We start from the raw sequence: 18,831 nt of genomic DNA, 5'->3' as shown, positions 1-18,831 counted from the left end.
GCAGCACATAATTGCTCATATATACTGTATTCCTTTCTATACTGTATGAGTTTATCAAGTGTAAACTACTCAGCAAGATTTGAACTACAGTGGTATATGATTTTCATAGCAAGACGTATGCATTACTTTATAAATTAGGTTATCAATTAAGATGGGTTGTGCTAAGTAGATGATTAGAGAGAATATTTGTCATGTAAACACATACCGTGGTTAGCAGCAATAATAGCCATTACTTTTATTAAATGGATAGTACTACATCTAGAAGTGACTGCTAGTTTTAGGTAGCTAGCAGATTTAGTTTTAGGTGGCTGTGGAAAACTAAACTTCTAAGTCTTCTTATAGCTTGTGGGGACAAGTAACTAGGTCTGGGACATTGCAAAGGGGAGAGTAAAAGTATCTTCCACATTCTGCCCTTTAAAGGAAAAAAATCCCCCCCCTCTTTTCCCATTTCTGTAGACAGGGTAAGAAATGAAGATGCATGTATGGGGGTGTCAAAAGCTCTATAACTGGAGTTACTGACAAGAGTAAGCTGCCATGTAGGTAGTGGGAACTGAACTCGGATCCCTTAGAAGAGTAGCCAGCGCTCTTAACCACTGGGCCATCTCTCCAGTCCCATCAATCCTTACTAATAAGCCCTATTATGCAGGTAGCCCTGGAGCTTATCACAGAAACTAGGAACTGTATCCTCAACACCATGAAGGATATAAGAGCGGCTGAGCCAAAATTTGGTCCAGAGTCTGGCTGTGCTCAAGTTCTTATCACACTGATTCCTTTCACATAATCTATCTCTTGTGGTGAACTCTGTTCCTTGTTACCAATGCAAGTTTCTGCAAAATAGAGCTGTTCACTGAGAAGAAAATTTCAACTATAATGTTACAGACCTATAGCCTACTAGGAGTCTGGAGTTCTCAAAGATCTTAGGACACTTAGAACCATGAAATATATGCTGTTTGAATCAAAACAATCCTTATAGGAATATAAATTGAACCAAAACCACAACTGCTCTCCAAATTGTCTGAAAATTCAGGAATTTGATATTTAACACTTGAAATCTAATAGATCAAGATAACAGCAAAAATAAATAAGTATTCTTTTCCTTCTGAAAAGTTAGTCATTGTAGAACTGACTGCTTGCTGCTACATTGGTTAAGGCCTAGAGAACCACATTGACAGCTCTTCTAAAGTATTTCTTTGAACTCTTCTCAAGTTTTTCTGTTTTTTTCCAAATGTCTTAGAACCCCAAAAGATTCCAATTCCCTGAAGGAGAGGAGGGACTAGATACATACTATACCCGATGCTATTTCAATACATATGATACACATTTTAAGGCACAGTCTCATTAGATAGGAACACAGAGGCTTCCAGAGATAATGCTCTCAACACAAATCAATGAAGAAGAGCTTTGATTTGGTTCCACATTAGCAGAAATGTTGTCCCTATTATCAAGATGTAACAGTGAAACATAGATTCCAATTTACATGAGAGTAGCCTTAAAAAGTGCAAGCTGCTGGAAGGGGGTTTGGGGGTGTGGGACAACATACATCAAGACAGCATTTGCTGGCATCATTCAATGTGGCTGAGGACCCAAGAAAGATTGGAATTGTTCAAGAAAAATAACCAGATGTCCAGCTAGTACAGGCTCTTTGGGCTCAGTTTTAACTTTCAGGAAGGGAATCAGAAAGAAAGATAAACAATTCACGTGCTTGCAAAACACAGTGATTCAAAAGGATTTAGAAGCAGTTCTGGGTCTTCCCTAAACAGACCTTACAGGCCTTTCTCTGCTCACACTGCTGTAGCCAGAGCTGCTGTATTCACAGGAAAGTGCATGTGTCACATGCTTCTCAGGTGTGGAGCTCTCACCCAACAGACAAGGAAACTGAGGCTGTGAGTGGCACAGTACTTGCAAAAGGTCACAGAGCTTGGGTTGAATTAGGCAAAGTCATGTAATTTGTAGCTGGGATGCCAGGACTCAACAAAGATATGACTGCCAGCAGCTGGCATTTCTTCTTTATAGAACTGACAACTTAGTGGTAGTTACTTGTAATTTGTTGCCTGAAAATGAGATATAACATGAAACAGTAACACCAATGGCATTACTGTGAGATGTATCTTATGAGGACAAAAAACTGAAAGCAGAGTACAGATCTATTTAATTGCCAAAAGTGGGGGGAAGAAAAGGTACAGACAGATGAGGGTTTGTGGTTACTAAATTCTGGTATTAGGGATCCTATGAAATTCTAAAGTCAAAGTACTAGATAATTATTCACTTTTAATACCAAGAGACAGTAGTATCTTTGTCTAATGCCTAGGACTTTAGTAGTAACTGTATGATGTAGTTGGCTCTAGTTTTTAATGTTGTAGTGAAATATATTAGAAAACTATTTTTCTGTAATTTTAAAACTATAGATCAACTTTAAGTATATCTGAGCTAAAACTTGGCTTTAAAGAAAAAAGTTTTATATTTAAAACCAGCCAAATTTAATAGTTGTAATTAACTACTACATTTTTTGTAAGTCTGGAAAAAAATAAAACTATACACAATCAAAACCAATCAACACACAGAGTTAAATTAAAGGCAAATAATCTAGATGTATATAAATTTACCTCCTGTTTCTGTCAAACTCCAGACTCAATTTTCAGATGCTCAAAACACCTCAGACTACTGTCTTGTAGCTTGTGCAGAGTCTCCTGGGGACACCTTCCTCCCCCCCCCCCAGATAGAATCATTTAATTTTTAAATAAAAACATTTAAAAATAAATTCAAATGCCACAGCTGCCTTTCTGGCAGCAACACTGTCACTGAGAGCTGGTGTTAAGAGATCAGATTAAGGCTGTCAGTCCTGGCAGTAAGTGATTCCCATAGCCATGCAAGAGTGATTTTCCTGCCACTGAAGAGACGGGAAATAGAATCCTTCTTTCTCTAATACCCTGCCTCCTCCCCACCCTCCAGATTAAGGTCCATCTAGCCTCTGGGAAGAAATGAGGTATCTGCTTACAGAATACCCTAAAATACAAGGTAGACTGTGTTCAACCTCAAACACAAGTGAGAACATGAACAATGAGAATAAACACACTTATGGCTATATTTTAAGGGGTATACTCCCATCTTAGGAAATTAGAAGAGTAAAAGAAGAGATATACACAGAATAGGAATTTAGGAAATTATGATGTGGGGTCATTATGTGTACTAAGGACTAAAATCAACAACTGTCAAAACCTTAGGAAAACAAATAGTTAAACGCTGAAAGAATGATGTCTATCCTCCAGATGAGAGCAGAAGAGTTGCCAATACTTGCCCCATGGCTTTTCTCTAAGAGGTACAACAACCTCAACGAATTAATTTCAGTCTTGCTTAGCCCTGCTACCATTGCGTATTCAGTTCCTACTGGGCCTGCTCATACAAACAACTTAACTCATGTGGGAAAATGAATTGGTACATCCAAGACCACCTTTCATTTATGACCATAATCCACAGACAGCAGAAATGCTATGTGGACAAACCTGCCTTCTTGATTGCCTATAGTGGCCTGTACCTGTAGAGGCCCAAAGACTAACACTACCCTAGGAATAATTCTAACTTTTCTGTTCTACCTTTAGGTGTCACATCACAGCCTGGTTACAGCTTTGGGGGGGTCTCATATTCATCTCACTATTTCCATAAGTATAACTTCTTAAAGTAAGAAATACTCACTAGGTAAGGCCTGGAACAGTCAAACTTCCCAAAGAAATGAAAATATGGGCTCAAGAGAAGGCTAAATATTAAAAACACTTGGTTCTCTGGCAGAAGAACTAGATTCCGTTTCCAGCATTAACTTGTTGGCTTACAGCCATCTGTAACTCTGTTTTTAGGGATCTACTGCCCTCTTCTGGCCTTTTCAGGCACTGGCCACATATGTAGCACACATACATACATGGAGACACACATAGACACAATAATAAATAGATCCTAAAAAACAAAGAAATGCAAATATTCTCCTTGACTCTTAGTCAAAACACATCTAATCCAGTCACAGGCAAATACTCAGTAAAAATAGGTGGATAATGAGGTTTAATGGTCACAGTTAAAGGGGGGCAGACAGCATGTGAATTAGGATGTAGTAAGGTTTTGAATAGAGTGTGTTCTTCTTCAGTATAACAGTTAAACTCAATATAATCCTGGTTTGGACAAAACAAGTCAGACAGAAATCCACATATGCATAAAGTATGTACAGACTCAAATACTGGTTTGTGACTAACCCCAGCACACACATTGTTAGAAAGTATAAGCAGCTGTTTTGAACAACAGTTATAGAACATATTAAATAAAAAGAGTGGGAGTACAAACTCTACCCAAAAACAAAGTACCAAGTACTGTGGCCCCAAGACTTTAAAAATAGTTCTTCCTTCTTACAGCTGATCATAGCAGAGCAAATAAGAGATTCAATAATCCAAAAGCAAAACCAAAACCTAAACTTTCTACCTACCCAAAGCAAGCCAATAAGCAAAGTAAAAGAAGAGGGGAGCACAAGGAAACACCAAGCTCTAGGAAGGTAGACCCTCCTTGCACACCAGCATGAATTGTTGACACTATACACTTGCCCTGGTAATAAGCAAACCAAACTAGTAAGCCACATGTCAGGCACTGGCCCATAAAATGTTTCTATCAGCAAAGCTTAAAGTGACACAGAAATGAGTACACTAAATTAATCTTGGATGTCTTTTCTAAACACATAGACAACATAAAGAATTAATCATTAATATAAAATAACATTTTAAAAGCAGCAGCCAAAAGTCCCATTAGTTTATTCACTAGGTGAAGCTTTTCTATCTGATGAATCTTTTACTACGTTTCAATGCTCAGTGACAGATGTACGGATGTCTTCTTGGCAATTTTACCATCTATGTGATTAGATGGCATTATAGCAAACAGGCATAATTCTGAGCAGCACTACTTTTAATAATGACAGCAAAATATTTTAACAATTAAATTTTACTTAACACAGAAACATCTGATTAATAAATACATTTAAATTATGCTACACTGGATATTATATTGCATATTAGTAATGTGAAATATGAATATCAAGAAAATGCCATGGTCAGAATCAGGTCTACAGTCCCTTATCTGCAAAATCAATGAAACAGGAGCAACTTTTAGCCATCAGATCAACTATCTTACCTCTTGGGACAAGAAAGGAATGACCTGTGCACAGATAGCATTTAGCCGTTTAACAATCTCTGCCTGCAAAAAAAGAAACACAATAGAAAAAATAGTCAGCTGGTTATAGATACCCAAAATATTAACAAGATTATATTAAAAGACACTGTACTCTGGCTGGCAATGTCTAAGGAAGAGGAAAACTACCTTCCAAGCAAGCCCATTAAAAGGAGGCAGTGACAGCAGAGCCATATTAGCAGCAGAATTTATTAAGTAGCATTCATCTTAAAATTTAATCTTCAAGCACCAGAGTAATAAAAAGTGAGTTTAATCTCCATGACTAGAAACCAGTTTTTGAAAGCCTTCATCAGAAGGGCCCTTGCCCAACCTAATGGTTTTCTTAAAAACCCCAAGTCTTTATTTAATTTGAATAACACACATTTTTTCTCTACATAGCCCAACTGTTTCCATAACCAAATGATTAGACTTCTACAATTGTGAACAAATATTTCTCTCTCTTCCCTACCCTCTTAAGTTCAAGCAAACCTTGAACTTAACAACCTGAGTGCCTCAGCCTCCAGAGTGCTTGAAACTTAGGCGTGTGCTGCTGCTGCTGCTGCTGGCAGCCTTTGCTTGTCAACACTTCAGTGGGATTTTTGTACTTAGTTCCCGATCTCCTGGGGTCTGAGGGAGGACAGCATCAATCAAGTAAGCTAATATAATTATTAATCGCTGAGTAGTATGATATTTTCAAACAGTAAAGGTTTGCAAATATGTCATCCAGGGTTTTCAGTGTAGTTTAGAACATGCTAAGGTCTTCAGAGAGCAATCTGAGTCTGAAAACTACCTTTATTATCATTTTACTATAGATCTGCAAAAGTTGTAACAAAGTTAGACTATAGAAGCTATTCGTTATTTTTTCAGAAATACAGGGGCAAAATGTACATACCTTGTACACTTCGAACTGGGAGTTTTAACACAAGATAGATAAAAATGTGCTGTTACATGTTTTCTTAAAAAACATGTCCATAACTTTACTGATATTTCACCTTAATATGCATCTTCAGATGGCATGTTCTACACTTTATGATAAGCAGACAGTTTTTAATATATGCACATATGTGCATACAAAATTACTCATATTTAATGATGGGGTGGTATAAAGACAAGGTTAAGAAATGTTAAAAGACAGAAAATGTAAAGCAATTACTATTCCTGAGACATTCTTAAAATAAATCCAGAACCAGTTCATTTTATGAAAGCACACAAATGCTCTTTTTCTTGCTAAGTAATTACAGAACAGCAACTTTCTTCTTTTTGTAACAACCCTTTTAACTTTGTAACTATGCAATTTTTTAAATGCCAGCACCTTAAAAATTTCATCAGCCAACCCAAAACAAAAATTCACTATGAAGTCCCCAATGTTGGCTTTCCATTCCAGCCTGAACTTAAAAAGAAAGACAAAGCGCAGAACTAGTAAACAGCAATGACTAAAACTCCACTTTGCTGCCCTTATTTAATTTACTGCCGTGGCCCCAAGGATCATTTAGCCATCCTTTAAGAATGCTTAAACCACCATGAAAGGCTTCAATGGGAACCACCAAACTCCTCTCCACCTGGATGAGCATTCCACAGTGGTGATGGAGTTAAATTCTAAGGTATAAGCTAAGAAAACAGAACAGTATTAAGAAGGCTGAATGTTCCATATCTCAAAGGTATTTGGTGGCTAGGCTTTTTGTAAGGAGAGGTGGGGATAGGAATAAAAGATAATGAGACTTTGGGGCAGACCAAACTGATGATTCTTCTGCTTAGAACCATCTGCCAAGCATATTTTCCTCATTATGTTGTTTACATAAATAAAATAGTCCCTTGCTAGGTTGAAAAAAAGTACGTGGGCATAAAGGAAAACTGAGTTCTTTAATTTGCCTACATAATGTAGGCAGTAAAAACTACTCAGGAAACTCATTCATCTGGTCAAATAAAAAACAAGAGGTATTTGGCACCTTAATAAGCTATTTTAAGTCCAATCACCCATTTAAAGCAAAAACAAAAAACCACCAAGACAAAAAGAACAAAAGTCTTAATACTAAAAATTATGTATGTTAACATACACACAAACAGAAAAAGTGTAAAATCTTCAAACATTTTCTTTAAAGGTCTCCTTTTGTTTAAAAGACTTCTTAATTTCTTTACCCTGTCATGCTAATAGATTTTCATGGACAGGCTAATTGGCAGCAAGGGGGTGGGTATGTCTGTATGATTTCATACAATTAAGCAGGCCATTCCTCACTTTGAAAGCTAAAGTTGCCTCGGAAACACTGCTGCTTCCATGGTCATCTAATTTCACCTCTTTTGTCCCATAAGACCAAGCTTTGGGGAGGCATCATTTATTTTCAGGCCTTTCCACTGTGCTTCAGCGATCAACCAGTAATACTGTGGACACACACTTCTAATGGCCTATGTTTTGAAACTGAGTCTAATCTAATGGCGTGGGGCCCAAACTCCTTTTCTAGCACAGCCATTAAAGGATGTAGGTTATTGCTGTTGTCACCATTGATATTTGTCATTGTAATGTAATTAGGGCCCTAAAATGATGCATTACAGCCCTTGGCACAGCTTCTATTAAAATCTTTTCTTCTGCTCACTGAACTGCGACCTGCTTTCTGATGAATAACAGACAGACAGCTTTAGGGTAAGAAGCAGATTCATCAAAGAAGTATTTTTCAGCTTTAGGGAAAGAGAAAAGACAACCTAGTAGGAAAAGCCACAATACACATTTGAAATCATCTGACCACTTGAAATTCTGATTGCATCTGATGAATCTGGCTTAGACAATATATTTCCAGGCTTTGAATCACATGGCTAATCAGGACTCTAATCTGCTATCCATCAGCCTATGCCAGTTCTTTGGCTTCCAATCAAATTTATAGGTGATGTGGGTCACGCATCCCTGAGCAATGCATTCACAGATAGCCCATTGAAAAAGGCAAAGAGGCTGAAATACCATTCATTGTTAGAATTACTGGGTGTTATTATACTGTTTGATGCTTTACAGGCACTGCTAAACTACTGCCTTTAATACCCATAATACTCCAAATCAGCATTAATAGTCCTAATAAAAGGACAACTGTTCACATTAAAAGATGACAAAAAGACCCTCATACTTTGTCAAATACATTAAACAACATTTGACATCTTCCCTATTCATAAAGATATACATTTAAGAAAAGCAGTTGATGGGGCTGAAGAAATAGCTTGACCCTTAAAGACGCTTGCTGAAGACCAAAGTTCCATTCCCAGCACCCACATCTGGCAGGTGATAAGGGCCTGTTAACTCCAGTTCAGTAGGATCAGACACCCTCTTCTGTACACAATGGCCCTTGCACACGCATATGAATACGTATATCAAGCTCATACTAATAAAATTTCCTTCAAAGTTTTAATAAAAAATAAGGTTAACACATTTTCTTACCCCCAATTCAACACTACTTCTTTTTATTTTCTATCTTTATATCACATTCCAATAAAAAGAATCAGTAAAAATTATCATCCCTGCTCAAAAACCAAACCAAACAAACAAACAAACAACAACAAATAAAAAACATTTTGTTTTGGCAAAATACCTTAGAAAAAAGTGACAACAAAAATGACATTTTATGAAAACCCCTTGTCTATGCACTCAACACCTGGTACTATGTACCATCATGCTAACTCTAGCGAAGAGATGACAAATGGGAAAGAAGTGTCACCAGCCATAACAATGGAGGAAACACAGGAGAAATCTCAAGTCACTCATTTCATCTCTTATACACAAACAAGTAGAAAAATTTATTACATCATGAAAAAGTTTTTTTGCAAGGTAGTAAGGCTTTTAAAAAATTTTCATCTATGTTTATTTATTTTGGATTTTGGAGATAGGCCATGGCTGTCTTAGAATTCATTATGTACATACAACAGGCTGAAGAAGACTGTTTTTAAGAGCTGCCCATCCCACTTGAGAATTGTTTGGATATTCAATGCATATTATATTGAACAATATAAAAGTGTCAATTACACAACTTTTTTTTTTAACTTCTCCACACTTCTCTCAGGGATTTACACTGAATCAAAGTCTCTACTGATGGTATCACTAAAGCAATGTTAACCTGGTTCATGTTCTGAACTCATCTGTATGCTACTTTACTGCATGTTGAAGTGTGCTATCAAGTGACAACACACAACTTGGTTAATTGAACATTTTCAAGTACCCCATTTGTCCTAACAAGATACATGGCACTATTGGTGGTGCCTGTGCAGCAATATGCAGGGCAATGTCCTTAAGAGAGAACAGTGTCTCTACATCTCATGAAACTATTTCAATCAGCCCATAAAACTCTTAAGAAAACTCTCAGTAAGTATTAAATTATGCCCCTCCCTCTTACCTTTGAGCTTTCTAAAAGTATCTCTTTAAAGGAAACTTAGGATAGTTACCTATTACCATATTACCTAAACTTTGATATTATATTTAATATTGTTCCAGCATTAAGAGGTATCAAGAGAATGCTATTATTCAGGGAAAGAGTAATGATCCTTGTGCTTGACATTCAGTAAGTCATACAAGGTCAAGTCACTGCAGTTCTCAAGTTTGAAAAAACAATGTAAGTAATGTTATGAGTTGTACTCAGTCCCTTAAAGAGGAAGGGCAGGGAATACAGAAAGAAGGTTGAGAGGGAAAAGTGGGGTTCAATAGAAGCAGGCAACGAAAATTAGCTTCTCTAGTGACTTTAACCTAAGTTTTCAGAATAGGGTGGAGCTGGTTGAGAACCTGATTACCTGTGCTCACCAAGCTCTTGAAATGCTTCTGCTCTCAACACTCCCCTGCCATAGCAAGTAATGTCAGCTACTTTGTTCCTTTTCCTTCCATAAGTATACTGGGGCCTTTCAATGCTAATTTAAAATTACTCATTTTCATACTTAGGCATAGGGATAACTACTCCTTGTGACAACAAATGGAAATAACACAGCTTGATTTTCTCCAACAGGACTCACTATGATCAAAATGATGTGAGAAAAATACCCAAAAGTAAAGAATTTTGAATGCAGGAATAAACAAAACCAACTCATGATGTTTATCAAGGTCTCAGAGGGATGCCTGTACTGTATATCCATCAAAGCAACAAACCACCTCTTAAGTAAAACCATGCCAGGTGATTTGGCCATTTCTCCCTGATCACATCCAGGCATGTCAAACCTGGAGGCCACAGGCTACAAACCACACATACATATCCTAAGACAGATATGAATGAAGCCCAACGCATTTACAGATAAAATCATGTTCCAGTGCCAAAAGGTTGAACAACACCCTGGTTAGGGTAGACCTTCTCTATCTGTATTCTTCTTGCTTATCATCATTTTTTTTTCCCAATGGTTCTCCATCTATGGCTATATTCCTGAGTATTTTTTTCCTCTCAACACTAGTACAGTCTTTTATAATGTTCTTATGCTCCCTCTTGTTACCTGAAATTTCAACTATTTGAAGCCATCACTGCCAAAACATCCTCTCAATCCTTTGAATGTTTTCCCACAGTGATGAGTACCCAGTCTGATTGAAATCAAAGTTGTGATTTGTTCCTATTTGCCCAGATACATGGCTCTCGTCCATTCTTGCTATAGTGCTAGGTTAGACAGCCTGGGCAGGTGAATCACAGCCCAAGTTTGCTTGTATGGAAGGTGCTTCAAAGACAGAGGCAGAAACTCTTTCTTAAATCTGTTCTTGTTGACCTTGTTACCTAAAGCCATCTTTACCAGGCATCCCAGGACTCATTCCTCACCATAATGTTAAGTCTCAATCCATAAAATACCCTCTTACTCCAATAACTTCAAGAAAGAATCCCTATTGTACTCATTGATTCATTCCAGCCTTGTGTTTTGACAGCATCTGTCATTAACAGGAATTCTTATGTTTACCAATGCCTGGGAATCTTGGTATAAAGCAGATGGAGTTGGGCGTGAAAAGATAGGCTCTGAACAAACTCAACGATGATGCTAGTCTATAGAACAGGCAGAACTCAAGCAGAATAGCAAAGTTTTAATGCATATGAGTTTGATGAAGGCAGTCATGTGATCAACAAGGGCATTCCATGTGGCTGGAATACAAAAGACATCTAATATATCATTTTGTAAATGAAGTATAATCCAGGCCAAGCACGTAGGTAGGCATGCAATAATTGTTATGGAAGAGCTAGAACACATAAATGTACCAATCATAAAGGACTATCCATTTGTAAGACCTACTCACATTATAATTTGGTTTGTCTGGCTTTCTGGCACATATCTTTTCTGACATTTAGGAAGTCATATCATTTAAAAAGAATAAGACATATATTCTCACTGGACAGGAAAAAAACAAATTCACTCTGGATAACTTCTGAATTGTGAGTCAAGATTAAAGTTTCAATTCTGAATTCTTGGCAGGATATGTGATTTAAAAGATTATTTAGAAATAGAATGCAGATGTAGCTTAGCCTCCTAATATTGCTTGCAGCAGATTACTGATCATCTGAACCTTTGGCATTCAGCACATTTTCTAGAGGATACACTAGGAGAGCATTTTGTATTCACAGTTCAGAATAAATTTTAGAACAGTACCTGGAATAAATCAAATTGGTTAGAACAGTCCATAGAAAAGCCTTAGTCATGCTGCAGCATCACAGGATCACAGGGCTCACAGGAAGTAAAAGAACAGCTACTAATAATTCAATGTGCAGTGGGTAATAGGAACTACACATGGTACAGTATATTCACATCCACCTCATACCTATTAAAACGTTGTTCAAAACAGATGGACACAACTGCAGCACAATACCTCCAGAGAATAGGTGACTCTTAGTAAGGCTGGGAATTGCTGCAGTGTTCCTTGTTGCATGAGCCTTGAACAATCAGGTAACTAACTTAGAATTCTACTTTCTGGTACCCAAACAAGCTCCTCAACATACTTGACAAACCTGTCTAGATACACTCTTGTTCAATGTTTTAAAACTTAGAAAAATTCTCTGTCAACAGAAAACAAAAACAAATATCTAATTTTGGGGTTTTATTGTTGTTTTGTTTTTGTTGGAATAGTGTATTCCACCCAAAAGGGACTCTAACTACTCACTGACTCCTCATCCAAGCTTCTTTCAACAGCTCATGCTGGGGTAATCAATTCCTTTTCCCTCAGGGAAGCCATCTGGAACAGACTGACCCAAAATTAAGCAGCAAAAAGGAAGTCTCAGCCAACAGATTGAGATGCACCTTGCCCTGGTAATCATAAAACCCACAAATGTTCCCTGGAGTCTGGCTTCTAGATACTTTTATGGTGTGTGTGTGTATATATATATGTGTGTGTGTGTTTCTTCAATACTCCACAAGGTAAGTTGAGAAAAGTAAGGATAAAAACTATTGTCTATTTGTGCTTCTGTAATCTAAATTACTTTTAGAATGCACCGTAATCCCTGTCCATGAGAGATTTGTGATGAGGGCCTCTACAGACATCAATCTGAAGATATTTATTATTCATAAAATGGCAAGGTATTTGAATAGAACCCATATTACCCTCTTGCTATAACACCTAACAATGTAGATATAACAGAAATAGCGTTAATGCACTTCATTGTTCAGGAAATAATGACAGACAAACATGTGCTTAGTACAGGCACATTTCTCCCAAATACACTGAATCTGCAGTTGGTGGGACACACATAAATGGAACCATGCACATAGAGGGCTGACTGTATTTCAAGTTATTTTAAAATTACAACATGTATGAGATTTATGATATTTAAACACATGCACCTTAGTAAAGGCCTAAGCCACGAATATATTACTGCCTTTTTATTCATTCAACAAGTACTTATTAACTGCCTACTTACTATTGTCAGAACTCTTAGGTGCTGAGTGGAGACATGAGTGAAATGAACAAGACAATCCCTGCTGCCCTGAAGTTCAAAGCAAAGGGGTGGAGACAAAGACAAGTACACAGACATACAAAAGATAATTTCAGGTACTGAAAGGTATCTATCTATAAAGAAGAAAATCCTAGGATAAGGGTGAGTCTGGTTAGGATAGGATAATCAGGAAAGGACTAAAGGAAGTGATTTCAAAATTGAAACATGGTTGATAATATCACCTCCCAAAACAGGTTCTATACCACATCTTGCACAAGCTATTAAATACCTACAAAGTGCTCTCTGACCATATAGCCTCACTCTGCCAAAACAAAATTAAACAGCTTTCTTCCCTATCAGACATCTCAAAGCATCTCATGTGATAGTATTAGTTTAATATCTTTGGAATGAAATACACAAAAAGCAGTATTAGTGAAACTTCCTTGACTATGGAACCCTAAAGGCCCTCCTAACAGACAATACTTTCAGGAAACAGTTGCCTCACCCCAGATATATTAGCTCAAAATCTCCAAGAGTAGGACCTGTGAACCAGTGCTCCATTTTAAAATTCCCTGGGTAATTCTAACATACAGGTAGGACTGAAACCATTATGCTAGAATACAAGATACATGTAATAGAAGTCAGGGGGAAGTGGTGCAGAACAGTCTGTCTACTGTACTCTGGATGGGCAGGCCTTCAATGCCATACTCCAGAGCTACAATTTAACTTGGTAGGTAACAAGGATCTACCAAGGACAATTTCTAGGAATTGGTAGCAAATTATAAGCATGTTAAGATATCTCAATGTCTTTAGGGTTCTAGCCCTTTTCTTGCCACAGATTACATTTGAATGGCTATGGAAAAAGATAGTAAACATAAAACGTACTACAAGAGGAAACATGGATGTTAAAAGATAATTTTAGAGCAATAACAAAATACTCAAAGCACCCCTAACATAAGAAATGAAACAATATGATTTCAGATATTGGCTTTTGCTCTGAGCTAGCAGCTGTGGCACACAGTGTAGTGAATGTAGAAGGCTCTAACCCCATTAGGTGTTTACAGTCCAGCAAGGAAGAAGACCAAATAGAAATAAACACAAGAAACAGGGCCTAGTGGTGCAGGCCTGTAATCCCAGGTACTAATGAGGCTGAAGCAGGAACATCAGAAGTTCAAAGCCTGTCTAGGCAACAGAGTAAGCTCAAGGCCAGCCTATGCAATGTAATGAGACACTGTTCCACGATATAAAATAGAAAGAGGGCTTGGGTTATACAGTTTATTTAGCTAACTGGTAATCTGTTTGCCTAACACTGGCAGAACCCAGGGTTCAATCTTACACTCTGGGAGGAAAGGGTTAAGGATAGTGGGGAAATACCCTTATGTGAGACATAGTTAAGTTCTAAATCATTAATAAATTTCTACTGCTCTTTCAGATTCTATGTCACATCTAAAACAGTGGAAGAACAGATAGGATTTACAAAGGCCATAATATAGTGAATGAGATGATAGTATTTCTCAATGATTTAGGCATGAATGTTATCCTGCGGAACCAGGATAAAGTGAACCTGAAAGGTGAAGATGGAGGGCAGGGCAAGAAAAGGCCGAAGCCTACCACACCAGCCTAGCACACTCACAACAGAGGAAAACCGGCAGCAGCAGTTGTGGCTAGAAGTGGTTCAGACAGCCTAGGGGTCAGGACTGTTCCCATCAGGTAAGAGCCCTTAGACATTGCTATACTCAGTGAGTGATCCTAAATATGGTGGCAAGGAGTGCTGCATCAGGTCACCCCAACCATCCTAACAATTAAAGACAGCCAGTTTTGTGCAGGAGATGTCACTTAATGCTCAGAGCAACGTAAGAGTTTGCCTCTTGTCCCTATTTTAAGAACAGTAAAATGTTAAAGAAATCATCATAAAGACAGCCAGAGAGAAAGAAATGCTAAGCAGGAATAACAGGGGGCAGATTCTAGAAAACCTGTGGCCTGGATGCATGGTGTAGCTAATGAGTAAGAAGGAAATGCTGAGATCTTGTCCTCCCCCTGAGGACTTTCTCCCTGTAGAAACTGGGTAGACAGGTTAGTTGACTTCTTTACATAAGCTCACTGGACCTCAAGCAGGCTTCTGGGGGAGGGTAACTTTTGGAAACATGTTGGGTTTAAGTACCTATGAGACATTGAAAGGAGAAAGACAACAAAAGGAAGGCAAAGTTCATCTACTTAACAATGAATGAGATAAAGCATCAGAGAGGAGAATACTGAGAATACTGGCAGTTTTCATTGCTCCTAAACATGACCAGAAATACAGAGACAGCAAAGGCTACTGTAAAGACATCTACACATCAAGGTAGGCAAATCAAAGGCTTGTGTCAAGGCTTGTTTTGGAGAATAATTATGGAAAGGAATGGGAACAACTCAGCCTAAAGTGACTATAATGTTCTGAAAACAGCAGATTTAAATCATCAGCTATGAATTCCCAGGTCTGCAGGTGATTTTTCTAATTAGTAATCCAGCTGAGCCATGACTAAGTAAACTCTCAAGTGATTCCAAACTCCATTTCCACAACCTTCAAATGAGAAGATTTGCCCCAGATATGATTGGCAGAAGTACCTATGTGGACTAGTGTATGAATAAATCCTTTAAGGTAAATAGCTGCTTTAGAACAGAACAGATTAAGATAGTATAATAAATTGAGTGGCTGTATGGTTAGGTATTGATTGAAATTCAAGGTTCTTTTTATTCCCAATTAAGAAAGTATCCCTCACTAATTTACACTACACAGGGAAAGGGCTATAGAGCTAAAGAGGAGGCTGAAGAAACTTCTAAGGCAGCGGACGATCCAGACTCACTGGTACAACAGTAACAAACAAAGGAGGGACAAGTGAGGTCACAGAAAATTTGCTGTCTCTCCACTTTGATGCACTACGACCCAGAGAAGACATTCTTAGTATTTACATTCTGTTACTGACAAAGGATCTGTCTTCTGTTTTCTCAGTAAACAGATATCTGCCCTTGGTGCAGTAAAATGTATACATACTATAGTAAGGAGGAACAGCAGCTTCCAGGTGCAGAAGGAAGAGTTGGAACAATTTTAAAGTTTCTATAGTGATAACATGGTAAGACTTCAGAATAAAAGTTATAGAAATATTTTCATTGAGTAGATGGGTAAAAAAAGTGAAGGAAGAAGAAACTCCTGAAAAAAAGAATTTATGAGTACTTAGAATACTATAAATAAGCTTTATATTCACAGAAGCATAACAGGCAAATGTCTGGGCCATGCTATGCATGTTCATACCACCTAGAATTAGATCAACCTTTAACTTACTTTGCATTTAAGATCACACTTTATTTTATGAATTTCAATCTCAGTCTATGCTCACCTTATAAATAACCCTGATGAATCTTTTGACTGATTACAGATTCTAAAAAGTTAGCCACCACTGCCGCCGCCACAACCCCCACTACCCCCACCACCACCCCATTACCCCCAATTAGCAGGACAATAAGAGGTTTAGGGCCAGGATGTAAATCAGTTACTGTTTAGTTCAGGTGGTTGGGTTTTTGTTTTCTGTTTTAAAGATAAAGACACTGAGCACAAAAGAAACTGCATGTTCACATATATTCCAGTACAAGTTCCTATCTCACTGAATAGCATTATCAAATATTCACAGAGCTGCTACAACCCATGGAACATGCTCTGAATAACTCTACACCACCGTAACAGTCCTAAGTCCCAAACTCTAACTTCCTCATCCTTAAATTTCAGTCTATGTAATTCACGGCAGCAAACTTCTCCAACACAGGCCTAAGAAACAGAACATTTCTTACCTTCCTTCCTGGCTTAGAGAAGTTAATGGCCACAGCTAGAACACTACTTAAGAACCAACTGAGTAAAGTCATTCGGTGGTCTTTCTACTAGATCTCATTGCTCACTAGGCTGTGGTTGAACCACAAATTATAAACAGTATTTTCTTACTGAATACTATGAGACATTGAAAATAACATGAAATTTAAGATTAGAATAAGAAGATACTGTAACTAGCATGAATGTATAAGTATGTTTAAACTTCTGCAATAAAATATACTTCTACATTGGTGTGTTTTAACTTATATTTATAAATTCTCCAAAATGATTATTTTTTATTACTTACCCCAAAATGATTCTAAGAATTTACAGGTCAATCTAAGAAATATACCAAAATGAAAAGGGTGTTTGGAAGTGACAGTTTAGTATAGGGTCTTAGTAAACAAAGAATTGGGGTTAAAAATGAAACCACCACCTTCTCTGTAAGCAAGTCACTAGGTCAAGGCTCTGACCACCAAGCTATATATATACAAAGCAAGGATCCACAGGCATGTGCCTCAAGGACCTCTAGGGTACCAATGATCACAGGTTTCAAGCCCCTTACATAAAAGGGTCTAGTACTTACATATTAGCTATGCACATCTTCCTATAAACTCTAACTCATGTCTAGATTACTTAGAATATCTAATGCAATGTAAGTGCTATGTGAGTAGCAGTTATACTTCATTTTTTAGGGAACAGTGAAAAGAAAGATATCTCTGCATAATCAGTACAGACAAGTCTTTTCTTGAAAAAAATTTTATCAGGTTACCTAATGATACACTTCTTGACACTTTAAAATGAAATGAAAACACACTACTTATTTTAGGTATTCATGTCTGAAACCTGACTGGTGAATTCACCAAAAGACATAACCTCATCAGTCAGTGAATAGAGGGAGATTGCACAGTCCCAGTCTTGGGCTTTTGCCTGGCCCACAGTACCTTCACTAGCTTGTTGAAATTCTGTTAATATACAATTTCCTTTAATATTACTTTCTATAGCGAAAAGAAAGAATCTAAGCCCTATCTTTAAAGAACTCAATCTAACTTAGGCTGAAAAGAACAAAGCCATTACTGTATTTGGAGAAAGCATCCAGAAGGATAGAGCCCATAATGAGCACACACAGGAAAACATTTCTACCATCATTGCTGACGATTATGTCATTACATTCAATTGGCTCAAAATTAACACTAGCTCTATGTGATGTTGAAAGAAATTTAAAGCTGTGGTCAGATTTGGAGAAGACATCCACACCCCATAAAGCAACGTACGTTTCTGACAGTTACAACAGACTATATGACAAGAGCAGTAAAACCACACCCTACTCCCCTTTGAACAGATCTGTGGCTTCATCCACCAAGCAATATTTTGGTTTACCAAAAAATTCTCTATGAATTTCCTAATTTCATGTGTATTCAACTTTTCTTAGTATTACTGCTATTCTCACTCAACTATAGAAGCTTAAGTTTAATAACTATCAAAGTGTACAATAATACTTTAAAATATAATGCATGCCCCATATTGAGGGGAGAGGTTAAACAGACACAAATAATTTGTGCTTTTCATAATTTCTGTGTTTAGCTCATCAGGAACTAATAAAAAACAGATATAATACTTCTTTTGAAACACAGTAGTTCTGCAAGTGAATTTAGACTCAGTTTCATATTTACTAAAAACTTCACAGCACAAAAAGGAATCACTCACCTATCCAGGATTGTTAGTCAAAGGATATAAGAATTAGAACAAAAAACATGAGAAATACAAGAATAATTTAAATTTCAATGACTGATAAAGAATTTATAGGGTTTTACACCTACATTAATGTTCAGAATCTCTCTAAAGAGGAAAAAATTAAAACTGAAATTACTTAAAATTCATTCTATCATATAATTATGGCAACAATCACCAAAAAAATGATTCCCAGAAACTTGTGAAGTCACTCAATAGCCA

General features: G+C 37.3%; 1 protein-coding gene across 7 annotated transcripts in view; it reads right to left on the bottom strand.

Moving 5' to 3' along the window:
• Positions 1–18,831, bottom strand: part of Tle4 (TLE family member 4, transcriptional corepressor) — a 133,633-nt gene that overhangs the window by 96,220 nt on the left and 18,582 nt on the right. For all 7 annotated transcript variants that reach the window (XM_013116700.3, XM_013116713.3, XM_005063783.4 and 4 more), the window contains exon 5: positions 5,158–5,220. In XM_013116700.3, the coding sequence (XP_012972154.1) occupies positions 5,158–5,220 (63 nt within the window). The remainder of the gene's footprint in view (positions 1–5,157; positions 5,221–18,831) is intronic.

Source organism: Mesocricetus auratus, unplaced genomic scaffold (assembly GCF_017639785.1).
Source record: "Mesocricetus auratus isolate SY011 unplaced genomic scaffold, BCM_Maur_2.0 Super-Scaffold_4256, whole genome shotgun sequence".
Lineage (NCBI taxonomy): Eukaryota > Metazoa > Chordata > Mammalia > Rodentia > Cricetidae > Mesocricetus > Mesocricetus auratus.
This window is presented reverse-complemented; position numbering and strand designations above follow the sequence as displayed.